The 15649-nt window shown below is 43.0% G+C and overlaps 1 protein-coding gene across 11 annotated transcripts in view; it reads left to right on the top strand.

Annotated features, from left to right (window-relative positions):
• mprip.L (myosin phosphatase Rho interacting protein L homeolog) overlaps nucleotides 1–15649 on the top strand; it is a 109327-nt gene that overhangs the window by 83481 nt on the left and 10197 nt on the right. For 5 of the 11 annotated variants that reach the window (XM_041575799.1, XM_041575800.1, XM_041575794.1 and 2 more), the window contains exons 10-18: nucleotides 779–835; nucleotides 3032–3100; nucleotides 3596–3685; nucleotides 4786–4895; nucleotides 5248–5286; nucleotides 7216–7780; nucleotides 7869–7985; nucleotides 9820–13341; nucleotides 15495–15642. In XM_041575799.1, coding sequence (XP_041431733.1) covers nucleotides 779–835; nucleotides 3032–3100; nucleotides 3596–3685; nucleotides 4786–4895; nucleotides 5248–5286; nucleotides 7216–7780; nucleotides 7869–7985; nucleotides 9820–13341; nucleotides 15495–15642 — 4717 coding nt within the window. The remainder of the gene's footprint in view (nucleotides 1–778; nucleotides 836–3031; nucleotides 3101–3595; nucleotides 3686–4785; nucleotides 4896–5247; nucleotides 5287–7215; nucleotides 7781–7868; nucleotides 7986–9819; nucleotides 13342–15494; nucleotides 15643–15649) is intronic. The other 6 variants (XM_041575802.1, XM_018236650.2, XM_018236651.2 and 3 more) reach the window with 3 other exon arrangements.

Below are 15649 nucleotides of genomic sequence, written 5' to 3'. Positions count from 1 at the left end.
TGGAACACACAGAAACATCTGCCTGGTGGAAGTTTTTGCCCTTGAGTGCCTGTCTGTCTCCTAACTCCAATTACAAACTGAATCTGTCACAGAGTGCTGTTGGTGCTAACAGCTATGAAACTTCCAGTGTCGCATTATTTGCGACTCTGGGTCCGACCGCTCCACTAATGGATAGGGGTTTCCTGCTTTACTTCCCAATGTAAACTTATCTTTGGTATGCCCTGCGCTCACCAGAGAGCACCTGTCTCCAGATCGTTGGCTTGCTCTGCACCCGGGCGCCCAAGCAAATAACTCTCTCTACTTGGCTCCTGTCTATTTAAGTCAGAAACCTGACTCAAACCCAAATAGTGTCGGGGATGGGGTCGAGCAAAGTATGGTCCACAGGAATTCTGCTGTAAACATGAGACCACCCACTTTCTCAGAACTGTATTGCATGAGGATAGGGGGGCAGGTTCTCTAATGTACTTGTCATATGACTTTATGAGTTTTGTATATAAGCAGAAAGGGCACAGAATAGCTGAGCCATGCGACTGGATAGGACAGACAAGGTACAACACACATGTAGCCTTCACGGATTGAACAAAGGGTGCCACCTGCTGGAAGTGGGGGCCACCAGTGACTCTTTCTTTACTTGGGAGTGGTGATATTTTACATGGAGGTTGAAACTTAAGTGTCAGTAGCTCCTAAACATCCAGAAGTGTGTCCTATTGTGCTGGATCCTTGTAGTGAATAACTTGGAATGTTGGTCGGCACTTACATGTCTCTCTTTGTGTTGCAGCCGGACCTGCTGAACTTCAAGAAGGGCTGGCTAACCAAACAATGTCAGGATGGACAGGTGAGTCATGGAATGCCACTTAACAATTTCTTTCATAGAAACCTTATTGAAATGAGAAAAAAACAAAACTGGTCCCTATTTTGGAGTTTGGTGGTGCAAGTCACATCGACCAATCAGCAGGTAGCATTTACCAGTTTTCTCTATGAAAAGCGGAGATTATTGCTGTGGGTTCCTGGATGTGGAGCAAACACACCTATTGAATGAATTTCTCTGTGAAGAGCTCTCTTCCTTTGTAGAGTTAAATATAGGAATCCTATTTGAATGACATCTATAAAACATGATAGCAGTCCGTTGTTATTTCTACTTTCCAGTTAGTTACAATAAAAAAATTCTGTGGAGAAAAATAGAACAGTCAATCTTATCATCACAGGTGTGAAAAGCTGTTGTCCCTTGTGCACCGGACAAAAGCTAGTTCAAAATAACCGTAATATACATGTACACCAGCCCACATGACATGTCATAGATATTGTTTGTGTGGCTAAAGACTTTCAATATGTGACCAAGCAGTATACAAGCCCTTCTTTTGGGACCGCTGCAGTGATTCCTGGGGGTAAGGAAGAGAGACCCGGACCCACGGTGTCTCTGGCTGTGATGTGATCTGGAAGCTATGCAGACAGAATATTTACAGGCACAGTCAGGAGTGGAAGTGGCTCACGGTGATTACATCATGGCCCTAATGCAGATACCAGCTGCAGACCCCCGGGACCTGTGAGCTAAGGGGTTGGGTTACTTGGAGCCAAGAAGGAAGAGGGGTTGGTTGGAGGTAAAGATACTCAGGTCCGCCATGATGGATTTCCCACGTTCTGTGTGCTGTCCGCTAAGGAGGCAGTTTCTGCATCATGATGATTTCCAGGCCTTTATACTCTAATCCTTCCGTTTTCTTTCTGGTCTGTACCTCTTTTCCATATAACAGGGAGAGCCACACACTGAGCGGACTGCTTAATTTATTTGTAGAAGAGATAACATAGAACTTTGTCAACTTCGGTATTCCCCTGTACTAAGCACAATTCTGCAGGAACAGTCCCCTAAGTTTGCTCATAGTCTGTACAGAGAGATCCCATAAAACTATGGCAGCATAGGTATTCCTTGTACAAAACACAATTCAGCAGGAACAGCCCCCTAAGCTTGCTCATAGTCTGTACAGAGAGATGCCATAAAACTATGGCAGCATAGGTATTCCCCTGTACTAAGCACAATTCTGCAGGAACAGTCCCCTAATTTCCTCATAGTCTGTACAGAGAGATACCATAAAACTATGGCAGCATAGGTATTCCCCTGTACTAAGCACAATTCTGCAGGAACAGCCCCTAAGTTTGCTCATAGTCTGTACAGAGAGATACCATAAAACTATGGCAGCATAGGTATTCCCCTGTACTAAGCACAATTCTGCAGGAACAGCCCCTAAGTTTGTCCATAGTCTGTACAGAGAGATCCCATAAAACTATGGCAGCATAGGTATTCCCTGTACTAAGCACAATTGAGCAGGAACAGCCCCTAAGTTTGTCCATAGTCTGTACAGAGAGATCCCATAAAACTATGGCAGCATAGGTATTCCTCTGTACTAAGCACAATTCAGCAGGAACAGCCCCCTAAGTTTGCTCATAGTCTTTACAGAGAGATACCATAAAGTGATATCAGCGCAGGCCTTTCCCAATACTAATCACAACTCTGCAGAGCGTTGATTATGCGCAGGCCCCTTTGAAAGAACGTGTTGTTCTATGTTGCCAGACAGTGGCGAAAAGGGCAATAGGACAAATCTCTTAAAATAACTGCACCAGACTGCACGTTCAGCTATCATGTGGAAGGGTTGGAGGGAAGTTGATTTGTTTTTAGACACCACCTCACCCCTATGACTGTAAGCACAACACTATTTCAGAGCCAGCTCTCTTTAGCCAGCCAGAGATTTATTATAACCTACACAGAGAGCAGACGGGGAAAATGCAGGGCAGGCACAGAATATTAGTGGTCATGCTGCTTTTTATTTTCTCTTATATTTATCAAGTACACAGAACACTGTTTCCTTTCACTTATGTATATACATATGGGCAGGAGCCGCCATGTATTAACTGTATCTGAGTAAAATGGTCATTTTGATTAAAAAAAAAAAAAAAAGTTCCTGCACAAATGTCTTGTTTCACCCTCACCTATTATCACGTGTATGTTCCATGACCCTTCCCCTCTACTTCCTTGTTCTAGTGGAAGAAGCACTGGTTTGTGCTGACAGATCAGACTCTGAGGTTTTACAGGGATTCAGTGGCAGAGGAGGTGAGTTGTTAACCAATCATTTTGCTTATTCTTTCCGTCGTTCTGATTTTGCCCCAGTTCCTTGTGTTATGCTGCAGTTTTGTGGTGTCGTGGTTCCTATAGCTGCTGCAAACAGATTCTTGTAGACAAACAGACTGGATGATGAGTTTCCATTAACTTTTTTTTTTTTATTTACAAAATATACATTTAGCCAAGTCCATTTACAGTTCAGCGGGTGTAACAGTTTGGAAACAAACAAATCAATAGAGACATTACCACTATTGCAGTAGAGTAAAGTGCAGCAGTTGACAGAGATGGAGTGAGATATTAGGCTAGTGCTGTCACTACTTTTAAATGTCTGTGTCCTCTAAAAACAAGCTCTGCCCTCGTCCCCAGCCTTCCCTAGGAATGCACCTCTTGCTGTAAATTAAAACAGTGACAAACATAACAGAAAGTTTTATGTCTCCACTCTGTCTCAGTCTCATCCAACCGTAAACTTTTCCTATTTCTGCCCAGGCTGCTGACTTGGACGGAGAGATCGATCTGTCAACTTGCTACGATGTTACGGAATACCCAGTCCAGCGAAACTATGGCTTCCAGATCCATGTACGGAGCAGCCTTGTGTCCTTATGTTCTTATTTTTCCGACGGGATTTGTGGGAGATACCCCTTGTAGTTGCCCCTTTATTTTGCTTTCTAGCTAAATCCGTTTCAGGCTTTTTCAGCCATCAGTGCTTTTAATGTAGAGGGTAATTCATCCTGTGCCTTGTAAGACTACCCACTCTGGTCCTGAATTGGAACCTTAGACCACTTCTTAAAGGAGAACTAAACCCTAAAAATAAATATGGCTAAAAATGCCATATTTTATAAAATGAACATATTGCACCAGGCACAAGTTTCAGCTTGTCAATAGCAGCAATGATCCAGGACTTCAAACTTGTCACAGGGGGTCACCATCTTGGAAAGTGTCTGTGACACTCACATGCTCAGTGGGCTCTGATTGGCCGTTGAGAAGCTAAGCTTAGGGCTCGTCACTAATTATCCAGCAGAAAATGAGCTTCCCCTGTAATATAAGCTGATGCTACAGGTTTGCTGATTATTAAATTCTGATGCTAATTGCACTGGTTTCTGTGCTGCCATGTAGTAATTATCTGTATTAATTACTAATCAGCCTTATATTGTGACATTTCTATTCTATGTGTACTGTATATTGTGAGTGGCTCCCTAAGCTCAGTAAGTGACAGCAGCACAGAGCATGTGCAGTGAATCAGCAGAAAAGAAGATGGGGAGCTACTGGGGCATCTTTGGAGACACAGATCTTTACTGCTAAAGGGCTGTGGTTGCCTTGGGCTGGTACAGAAGCCCAAAACATAATGTACAACATTTGTAGCTACTTCTTTAGTTAAACTTTAGTTCTCCTTTAAACAAGATCAGTGCCTTAAAGGTGTTTCAGCATGACCCAATAACTTGTGTTAGAATTATGATTCTCCTGTTATTGGTTGGATTATACACCATTAGCATAGGTACACTTTTCCCCGCAGGAACATTGGCCCATATGAGCCATTAAGCTTTGATTGCCTAGTGCATTTAGAGTGATCTGATTTGCTACTTTGGGTTACTGCACCAATGCACAGCTGCATGTGTTTTTGTGAATGACGCCCTTAGCCTGCCTTACTAGATCTGATGAGACCTCTGTGCTTTGTCCAGATTAAAGAAGGGGAATTCATTTTATCTGCCATGACCTCTGGCATCAGGCGGAATTGGATTCAGACCATCATGAAGCACATGCGCCCCAATACAGCTCCTGACGTCACAAGGTGAGGCTACTGCCCTGCTTTGCCATTCCAATTTCCCAGGCCATTGCTTGTTGCAACAGAGAAACCCTGTCTCACTTCTAGGTACAAGTCCTGCTGATGGGGCCCATTGGAATAGCCACTGTATCCTGCACAATCAGCTTAATCCTTTACTTTCTCTCTCTCTCTCTCTCTCTCTCTCTCTCTCTCTCTCTCTCTCTCTCTCTCTCTCTCTCTCTCTCTCTCTCTCTCTCTCCATACCTTCATTCACTTTATTCTTCCTCTCCATCACTTCCTCACATTCCCCCCATGCCTGTTCTGCCTCTCTGACCCTCTTTTCATTGCTCCATCTGTTTGATTTCCATGCTAACCCCAGGAAAAGCTTCTCTCTGAAACTGTCTGTGCTGAAGCCCAGGTTGGAAAGCTGTGTTCTCTCCTGTATTAACGTCCTGTGGTTTGTATCCCTCGTGGTTCACTGCATGCTTTGCTTTCACTTCAAAAGCTTGTGGCACCCTAAGACGTACAGGGAATACATTGTAGGGAGATTTGGCTGTACAACGATACCAGCGAGGCCTTCCATTTCCCTGTGGCACCTGCAGGTGTAGGTACTTCTGGTTTTGCTTATTCTTCTTGCTTGTACTTGATGTGCTGCCACCATGGCACGGTGACTTGCTCGGTCACTATCATGCACAGTATGGGCTGCATATACTAGCAGGGCAGTGGCAGGCTCTGGGCTGGTGGGCATGGAAATTGTCACGTGTGCATGAAATTCCTTCAGATTCCTGTTCATGCTTGTGACCCTCAGTTCTATAAAATAACTTACTAATTTGAACTGTTTTACTTCAAGGCCCCTCCTCTTCATTTATACAAGCTCAATAATTCCTTACTTTGCACTGATCCCCTCGACATCTCTTTTTATTACTTTTATTCTAGATGTAACGAGAGCATGGTCTTCAGTACATTTGCATTTCATGATAAAAGAATCCCAAATATAATCTCCTTAAAGGGGACCTGTCACCCTAAGAAATAATTCCAAATCCTATTTTATGATGTTGGTCAAGCAAAATAAATTTCACTCACACTATAAAAAATATTTTAATCTTGTTTCTTTTAGTCTTGGAATTCACAATCACAGCAAGCAGGCAGCAGCCATTTTGTGTACGCTGTTATTAATGAAAACTCTAGATCAGTGATCCCCAACCATTAGCTCGTGAGTAACATGTTGCTCATCTACCCCTTGGATGTTGCTCTCAGTGGCCTCAAAGCAGGTGATTATTTTTGAATTCCACGCTTGGAGCCAAGTTTTGGTTGCATAAAAACCATGTGTACTGCCCAACAGACCCTCCTGTAAGCTGCCAGTTCACATAGGGGCTACCAATAGCCAATCACAACCCTTATTTACCACCACCCAGGAACATTTTTCATATTGCTCTCCGATTAAAAGGGTTGGGGACCCCTGCTTTAGATCATGCCAAAATCTTGTTTATGCACCAGAATTGGGCACCTGATGCCCATGCATTGGCTACACAATTAGATGGTGAGGAGGCAAGGGGAAAGTAAGGAGAGCAGTGATATCTAGTTTAGTGCAGAATGGAAAGTGAAAGTAACTGCCTGCCCTGCCTCTATGCCTAAGGTAATACGTGATTGACAGCTGGGAGTTTTAAATAACTGGTATAGATGTTTTAATAAGAATGGGAATTTGAGTTTAGTGTTTAAGAGGACTTTTATTATTCAGGTTTTTATGTTTGGGTGACAGATCCCCTTTAATTATCTCTCTTTCCACTTGATTATACTTTCCATCCCTTGGAAAGGTTGCACGTACTTAATGATAATTAAGGTCAAGGTTATTTTTTTTTTGCACTACCCCCATTTCGTTTATGCTCATTTGCCTGTGATCTAGAGACCATCAGGAGACCCTTGTAAGATTTTCAGTAGTTGTTTTGGGTTGATTTCTCCAGATAAGATCTCAGGATGTGTCTGTTGTTCTTGCCCTGGCGCTTAGTATTACGGCTCAGGCATCCGTTCCCAGCAGAACTGGTTCATCGTGGTTATTTAGACACGTTACAGCGGAACGTCAACTGATGGTATTTTGTGAAGGCAGCGCCACATTCTTTCACTTTTGGTTGGCTTTCCACAACTGTTATACAAATTCTTTTTCTCTGCTAAACAATGACTTTTCAGTCATTGGATTCTCCACTTTTTGCGAACACTAAATCCCCTATAATTGCTCCCCTAATTCCGCACTGTGTCCAGTTTTTAATGTCCGTGTGCAAATAGCGTCTCTAGGTACAAGACATGTGATATTTAGCATCATAGTTTTTTCTCTCTGTTTCTATCTCTACAGTTCTTTGCCAGAGGAGAAGAGTAAAACCTCATCTTCCTTCAGCTCCGCACAGAGTGACAAGCCAGAATCCGAGCGTTCAGAAGCAGACGTGGAGCAGAAGCGGAGCCGGGCACGGGAACGTAGGAGGGAAGGCCGTTCTAAAACATTCGACTGGGCTGAATTCCGCCCCATCCAGCAGGCCATGGCTCAAGAAAGGGCCCAGGCAGCTGAAGCCTTGAAATCCGTATCTTGCTATGACACCACAGACTCCAAGAATGATCTAGAGGAATTAGAGAGGGAAAGGGCGCGCCGGAGGGAGGAACGCAGGAAGAGGTTTGAGAGCTCAGACTCCGTGGAGGAGCCAGCTGGGGAAGATGCTTCCCACATGGAGGTTGACCGAGGCCCTGTGCTGTCTGAAAACATGGACATTAGGCCAAATGTTCAGGTTGAGATAGAGCAAAGATGGCAACAGGTAGAGACCACTCCACTTAGGGAACAGAAGCAGATACCTATATCTCCTCTCCCTCTGTCCAGCCCTCCTCTAAAGCACCCCTCGGAGGATATCACTGCCCTTCTGCAAAAACAGGTATTGCAATTGGCACTTTTTATTTTTAAGGAAGCCTTGCAGATGTCTGTGTGTGTGTTTACAAGCTGATTTCTGTCCTTTTGCACAGTTGGAGCAGAGTCAGAAGGAGGTGTCTGATCTCCTGGAGGAAAACCTTGCTTTGCAGCAGCGACTAAAAGAAGCATTGGAACAACAGCACAACGCAAGAGACGGCTATGTGTTACAGGTACCTGGGAAACCAACCTTTGTGCCTGAGAAATCCCACCAATGCCTTTCATTGCCACTGACCAAAATCCAGGGTGGCAGTGATTGCTCTTACATATGTAGAGTTAGACCTGGCTCTGCATGTTTCTCTCACTCTATATATAAATATATATATATCTCTCTCTCTCTTCACAAACACACAGTGTACACTGTTTTCTCCAGTGGCACCTAGCTTTTCCCTCAAGCAGAAAACTGAAGGCACCACCACTCTGGGGCCTAACACACACGGCTTAAAGGGAAAGTAAGGCTTACAATCAAGGTCCTCTGTATATGCAAATAATAGCTGTATTCACAAGCAACTTTCTTCTCCAGTCTTGCCTGTGCATGGGGCAAGGGAACTTCGCAACCAATTGGCCACCTGTATCTTGTACTAAGCCTTACTGGTTCATTAACCTCAAAATCCATCTGATTTAATAATCCTCAAATTGTGTACTCGGCTTGCTTCTGTCATTGGTTCCGGGACTACTTCCGATTATGATATCTGTGCTTCACATAACTGGGATAAGCTCTGTGCCACTAATTACGTATAAGACTTCAGCTTATGATCCGCTTATAATGAGAACCCTGTTTATAGGAAAGACTCCTCATTATTTCACCTCTGAATATTTCCATTAAAAAAATATGAAGCGTATGTCGATGTTACAGGGTTGATGGAAAGCCCATGCTTATTCTCCTCTATCCATAGAAATCTGCAGAGGTGAAATGTGTGAGAATGTGAAGGCTTCTTATAAATAGGGTGTGAACATAAGTTGGACCTTGCACTGAAGAAGATTCTTTTCCAATGTGTTTAACTCCTGTATGTCTTTCTAAACTTTTCAGTAATTAAAATGCTTGAATATTTACAGATTAATCCTTTCTCTATGAACTTCTCGTCTAGGCTAGGGTTGCCAGATTTGCTTGCCATCCGCTGCTGTGGGCTTCTAGGGGGGGATTATGGGAGTTTACAGCAGCGGGTGGAGGTGCCTGGCTTCTGCAATTCTAATGTATATAGCCTTTCTCACTAACATTTCTCTTGCCTTAAATTGCATGGTGCCATAGTTAGCATGATTTACATCTTAAATTTCACTGAGTGTCACATCTGTGGGCTTTACCTAGCAGTGAGTTTAGGGTTTTAAGAGTTCAGACAAAATTCTCCAAACTTTATGGCTGTGCTTTCATTCATCCCCCCTGCAACATTTCTGTTTGTCCACATGAATACCATGCTCTTCTGCTAAACATTTTCATGCATGCTTCTCTGCCATCTCACTTTTATTTTATTGATTTCAGCCTCATTTCTAGTTGTAAGCAATGACGACCAAAATAAAGTGTTTAAAAAAAAAAAATAGGCATGAAAAAAATGTTTTGAAATTGAATCCCTTCTTAATTTGATTTTTTTTTTGTTCCATTTTCATCCCTGCATGTATTAGGAAACTACATCATTTCTCGTTGTCCTTGTCAAGAAATCTAACCTAGAAAATTGTTTTGTTATGTACAAACAATATTGAATATTGATCTCCGTGTTGTCTCCCTTTTCCCCCAATCTGTCACTAGACGTATCCAAACCTCTTCTTGTTAATTTGGTCCCTCCCTTTTTAGTCTTTTGTGTGTTTAATTTTTATTTTTCATGCACTAAAAACCAATCCAGTTAGAATTGGTAACTGAATTGACACTAAAATATTCGACAACCAGGTCTTAAATTTAAGGTAGCAGTGGAAAAAGGCTCGAATTGTTGTGGTCCAGCTTGACCAGAGGTGTGACACTCAGCCATGGGAGATGAGGAGCCTTACTAACATGAGTGTTTAATCAATTTCTTTAAGAATGAATTGGCAGATCCGACACCAGACGCATGGCAGAGGCTTCATAAAGTGAACGAGGATCTTCAAAACGAGCTGGAGTCCCAATGCAAACGTCAGGAACTGTTAAGTCAACAAATTCAGGCTATCAAACACAGCTATGGTGAAGCCAAAGACTCCATCAGACACCAGGAGTCTGAGATTTTAAGCATTCAAGCGCGTCTCAGTAGCGCATATGCTGAGCTCACAATAAAGGAGCAAGCTCTTGCAAAACTTAAGGCAGACTTGAAGATGGAGAAGGACAAAGCTAAAGAAATGCTCGAAGAATGGCAAGTAAATGAGGCTGCGCTGAGCGCCCAGCTTAAAGCTAGCCAACAAAAGTTGAAAGAAGCAGAGTCTTTGCTTTTAGAAAAGAGCCAGCAGCTGCGGGAATTGGAAATGCAGCAAGCTCTGCAGAGGGACCATGAAAAGGAGATGCAGAGGTTGCAGGAGAAACTTGCCAACACAAGGAGTCGGCTAGACGCCAGTGAGCAAGCTCGAATATTGACAGAAGCAAGACTGAAGATGAATTATGAAGACCTGCTTGGAAGCTATGAGAAGGAAAAGCAAGTTTTATTGCATAACCTGAAAGAAGCGGAGGATAATCTGCAAGAGTATGAAGATAAGCTACAAGAGAATGATCAACTGATGGAAGTTCTTCAGAAAGAAAAGCTAAGTGCAAATACAGAAACCAGCATCATAGTCCATCACCTCGAAAATCAACTTTCACAACATGTGTCCAAGATTCAGAAGTTGGAAGAGCACATCAAAGAGTTGGACCAAGATAGAGACAGGCTGAATTCAACCTGCCAAGAAATGACAAACCAAATAGGGATGTCCGTCCATGAAAGTGCTAGTTTGCAGGAAAGGCTAAACATGCGAGAGGCAGAGTATCACCAGCTTAGGATCTCACTGGAGAAGGTTTCTGAGGAACTTCTCAAGGCAAAGGAGACTCTGAGGGAAAAGGTAGACGAATTAAGTCTCTCCTCAGAGACCCACAGAAGGATTGTGAACAAGAAGGATCAGGACATTAACGAGGCCATTATAAAGATGTCTGCTTTAAGCAGCAGTCTAGAAGAGACGGAGACAAAGCTAAAAGTCAAAGAAGAGGCTCTGAGAAGGTTTTACCAGTTTGACGATGTTGCACAAGTTAAGGACTTTGAGGAAATGCATCTTCAGCTTGACGCTGCAAAAAAACGTATCACTGAGTTGGAGCAGAGCTTACTGGTTCACAGAGGCAATGCTGTTTGTGAAATGTTAGATAGGGACAGCTTCATAGATGATAGTCAAGAACAGACTGATGCACATTCTCCTTTGTATACTGCAGACACAAGCATGGGGGAGATAGTTCAGGAGTCTAGGTCCAAGAGACAGAGAATACGGTTTGCCAGCATACAATGCCAGAAGTACGTCCATGCTGATGGATCTGAAAAGACGTGGACAAGTAGCTCTTCCTCTGAAACAAGCCAAGACCAGCCTATCAACGAGGATTGTTTGATTTCAGAAGCCACAACTCCTTACCAGCCCTCAGCAGAAAATGACGTAGAAGCATACCTCTCCATTATCCGCTCCTTGGAAACCAAACTCTGTGAGACAGAGGAGAAGCTAAAAAATGTAACCCTAAAATTGCAGAATGACAAAAGCTGTATTCATGCCCATCACACTCATTCAAGTGCAGAAGGATCTCTGGAAGAGCAGTTTTCAGGTAGTCGTAGCACTGCGGTCATCTCCTTGGAAGAGGAACAAATGGAGCTTGAGCGAACAAGGTGCCGCTCAGAGGGCATCGCTAAAGAGGTTTTTAGCAGTTTAGAGTCGTGTCGGACAATGCTCAAAGATCTTCTTAATCATAAAGATGATGCAGAGTTATTTTATTCCACTTTATCTGGCATCGAAGATGCTTTAACCCATTCTCTTTGCTCTTTACAACAAACGCCGATGGACCAAGTGTCTGGAGAATGCTCTACTATGCAATGTGTGGAGAGGAATATGTCCAACGAAAGCCAACATCCTGCCTGTGAAGGCTCAGCCAAGTTACTTTCAGAAAAAATTGATTTTGGGGCTAAAATGATGTTTGAGTTGGCAGAGTCGTTAAAATTAACTAGCCCTGTTGCCGTGCTGGACAATAAGCAAAGCAAAGAGCCCTGTAGAAATGTGTCTCTTGTGCAAATGTGGGCAGAGAAACTTGAGCTAGAAAGAGACTTTTGGAACAAGGTTGAGAGGCTCAGAAAAGAAATTGTGAGAAACTCCGGAGAGCTAGGTAATGAATGTGAACAAAATCTCCCTTCATGTTCAGGTCCCATCCAATCACCTACTGATAAAGCTCTGCTCAACGAGGAGCTTAGCTGTGTTGCTCGCAAGATGGAGTCTTATCTTCATCACGTAAAATATTTGCAATTCGGACTTCAGAACAGCCAAGCTGCTCTTGGGGAGAGACCTATAATGGAGGGAATCACGCCTTCTTATGTTTCTCTAGACCTTGAAAACGTTGATCAGCACTCTCCAAAACCACAAGAATCCAATAAGTCTTCTAACTGTCCTTCTGTATCTTTTCAGGAGATACTTTGCCACCAGTTAGGGGAATATGCAGTCCATTTAAACTCCCTTTCCTCCTTCTTAAAAGCCAAATCAGCGACCGATCTGGAAGAGGTTCAACGGCTTTTGGACATTAACCAGCAACTTTTTTCTTCTGATAGATCAGTTAGTCTTTCTAGCTTTGCCACTGGCTTGGTTCAGGAAGCTGTCCTGCAGGCTCAGCTGCTATATGTGGCCTTTAAATCCCAGACCGAATGGGAGCAGGAGGCCCAAAGGAAAAGAGAGGCTTTGAGCCGTACTCACTCAGAGGCTCTGGATAGACTTTGTCAGGAGTACCAGTCAATGCTCCAAGACAAGCAGGCTGAGCTTGTTCAGAAGGAGAGGGCAGCAAGCGAATCTATTGAGAGTGCAAATAGACAACTCAAGGTAGCAGAGACTGCATACAAAGAGGGAATGTATCAGTTAGATATAAGTTATAAAAGGGATATAGAAAATTTAACACAGAAATGGACAGAGAGTGAGGGAGTTCTTCTAGCAGAGAAAGCTGAGACTATCCATAAACTGGAAACTTCAGAGCAGGAGAAGGAGGATCTAGAAAGTCACTACTTGGAAAAGTTAAGAAATTTTGAGGCAAAGTTCCAGGAGCAGATTGATGAGCTCCAGGTTTTCCATAACAATGAAATTCATGCTCTGGAGGACAGATACTTGCAGAGGGTACAGCAGCTAGAAGAAACTCTCAACAACTACCAGAAGGAACACCTGGAGATGCCTTCACCTCTGGAAGTGAACTCCGCCCTTTCAGGGGAAAGCCAAGGGAGAGCAGTCAACACGGACACCACTCATGTTCTGAGGGAGCGGATCCTGGCGCTGGAGGCTGAGATGGACCTCATGAGAGAACAAATGGACCACAAACACCTGGAAGCAGAAATATCCTCTGTGAAAGCGAAATACCAGGCTGACTTTGAGAAGTTAAAGGTTTTTGTCAGAATAGAGAATTCTGCTTTTTAGAAACCCCCTTTCCATGTTCAGTTTGGATAGGCCACCTTCAACAACACTTTGCAGTTCATTTACAGGGGCAGTTCCTCTTGAACTAAATTTTTAGTATGATGTAGAATCTGATATTCTAAGACGACAAATGGTGATTATTATTTTCGCTCTCCAGTGAAAGTAGCAGCAGTAGCAGCTTCAGAAAAAATACAGCAGAAGCCATATTTTGTGCTGGCGTGAGAAAGTATATTTCCTGTTACTCGTCTGACTGCTTCTACTTCCTTCCTGGAAGCCCATGGCTGGTATTCTCTAAGCTCTCATTTGAGACAGAGCAGGATCAGGGACCCTTTATCTGAAAGGCACATTTTACAACACTGCTAGGTGGTTAATGGCATACGGGCACTACAGAGGTTCTTGTCTAAGCTTATGTAGAACATTAAATGGTTGCTAAGGATATTTTACCCTAGCAACCGGGCAGTAGTTTGGATATTCGATGAGTTGTTTTGGGAGGCAGAACAGGCAGTTGACATAATTCATTACCCACCTGAAAGGTTACTGTCATGGTTTATCTACAACATGCTGAAAGTTAATTTGAAGCTCTACTTCCCCCTTAAATATATTTTTTGCTTCATCTAAAGCCTAATCCCCCTGACAACATTGAATGCTAAAAAATGAAGCAAGAAAATAGAAGATTTGTAAGTTTACCAATTAGAATCGAAACGATGAATGTAGAAGTGTCACTTGCACGGTTTGTACCAGGTTGTAGGAGCCAATAGCAAAAGGCGAAAAATGAATGCAAATAACTGGTTGCCATGGGTTACTAGACCCTTGTGCAAACCTTGCCAGTTTTATTCCTTTATCTCGATAGTTTCTCGAAATGTATGCATCATTTATTTCACTTAATAATTTAGCCAAAATACAGTGTTTTGAGAAAAAAAATACCTTTTTATTTCTCCTTCTATAGTAACAGCCTGCCTTGCCCTCAGACTAACCCTAATCCTGCTGCAGGCACCTATGTCTTTGCATAGAAGTCTTTTAAAGGAAACCTAAATTCCCATTATTGTGTTTTAATTTTCAAGCTATAAGCTGTTTTTTTTTGCACTGATAATATAATAGATTTGAAACACCACCACCACCGTCTGCTGTCTATTTTCTGGAAACAATCGGCAGAAATTAATTAAGTGAAAAAAGGAACGCCTTGTGATGTTGCTCTACTTAGAAAGTGGTTAGAGCGCAGAGTGAGCATAGATGAGTTGTCTTTGGTCAACTCAAGTAGATCAAAATCACAAGTCTTTCCTCTTCTCACTAACTTCATTTTCTGCTGGCTGTGTCCAGTCTTCAGAAATGAAAAGCAGGTGGTGCCGTTGCTTCAAATGATTTATTTTAAAAATACATCCCCCCCCTTCCATGAAGTCAGGTATAAGCCGGTTTCCTCAGACCCCAGTTAAATCTTCCTGTTTAACCCCTTTAGTCGCAGGCATGAGATATGGCTAATGAGCACTAGGGAATATTCTATTATATTAAGAGCTGTAGGGGGTAACAGTTTGACATACCTGACCTAGATATCATAGTCCATATTGGGAAGACAATATCTAGGGTCCCTGACCCTAGCAACATGTGAGTTGTTATTCTTCTCCTTTTGCGAGTCTCCCCTATAGTTTAGAAGTAGAAAAGTCAACTAACAGCCTGTTACTAAACCTTAGTGCAGAGAGCTGTTGTGCACATTCTCATATATATCGACCTTGTGAAGTTAAAGCCTCCTCCTTCTCCACGTCACCTTTTCCCTCTTGCACTGGGAACTCACACGTGGGCACAGCAGTGGAGGTGCTTGTGCAAGAAATGGGAGAGAGTTGCCAATTTCCATTAAGCTTATACTGCAACCTAGTGGTGACTTTATTCTATTGCATCTTCCTTATACTTTTAAAATAACTTTATTTTCCCTCTGCCCTCAAGTTAACCTTTTAGGCTTCCATAGAAGGTATTTGAATTGTAAAGTGTGACCCTTGGGATCATTTGATACTAAAGTATAGAGCCCATGTGTTATTGTGGCAGCCCAGGAGTTTAGCGCACCCGCTAGAGTAGTTAACTTGTGTCTGCACCAGTTGCTCCTGTTTTCTAAAGGGACATTGGTTTATGTGTAGGCGACGTGCGAGCGGGGATTTGCCGCCATGGAAGAGACTCATCAGAAGAAGATCGAAGAGTTACATCGGCAGCACCAGCGTGAACTGGAGAAACTGCGGGACGAGAAGGACAGACTGCTGGCCGAGGAGACGGCCGCCACTATCTCAGGTAAGGG

This window comes from Xenopus laevis, chromosome 9_10L (genome assembly GCF_017654675.1).
Source record: "Xenopus laevis strain J_2021 chromosome 9_10L, Xenopus_laevis_v10.1, whole genome shotgun sequence".
Classification (NCBI taxonomy): domain Eukaryota; kingdom Metazoa; phylum Chordata; class Amphibia; order Anura; family Pipidae; genus Xenopus; species Xenopus laevis.
Note: the sequence above shows the minus strand (reverse complement) of the source record. Positions and strands in the feature narration are given on the sequence as shown.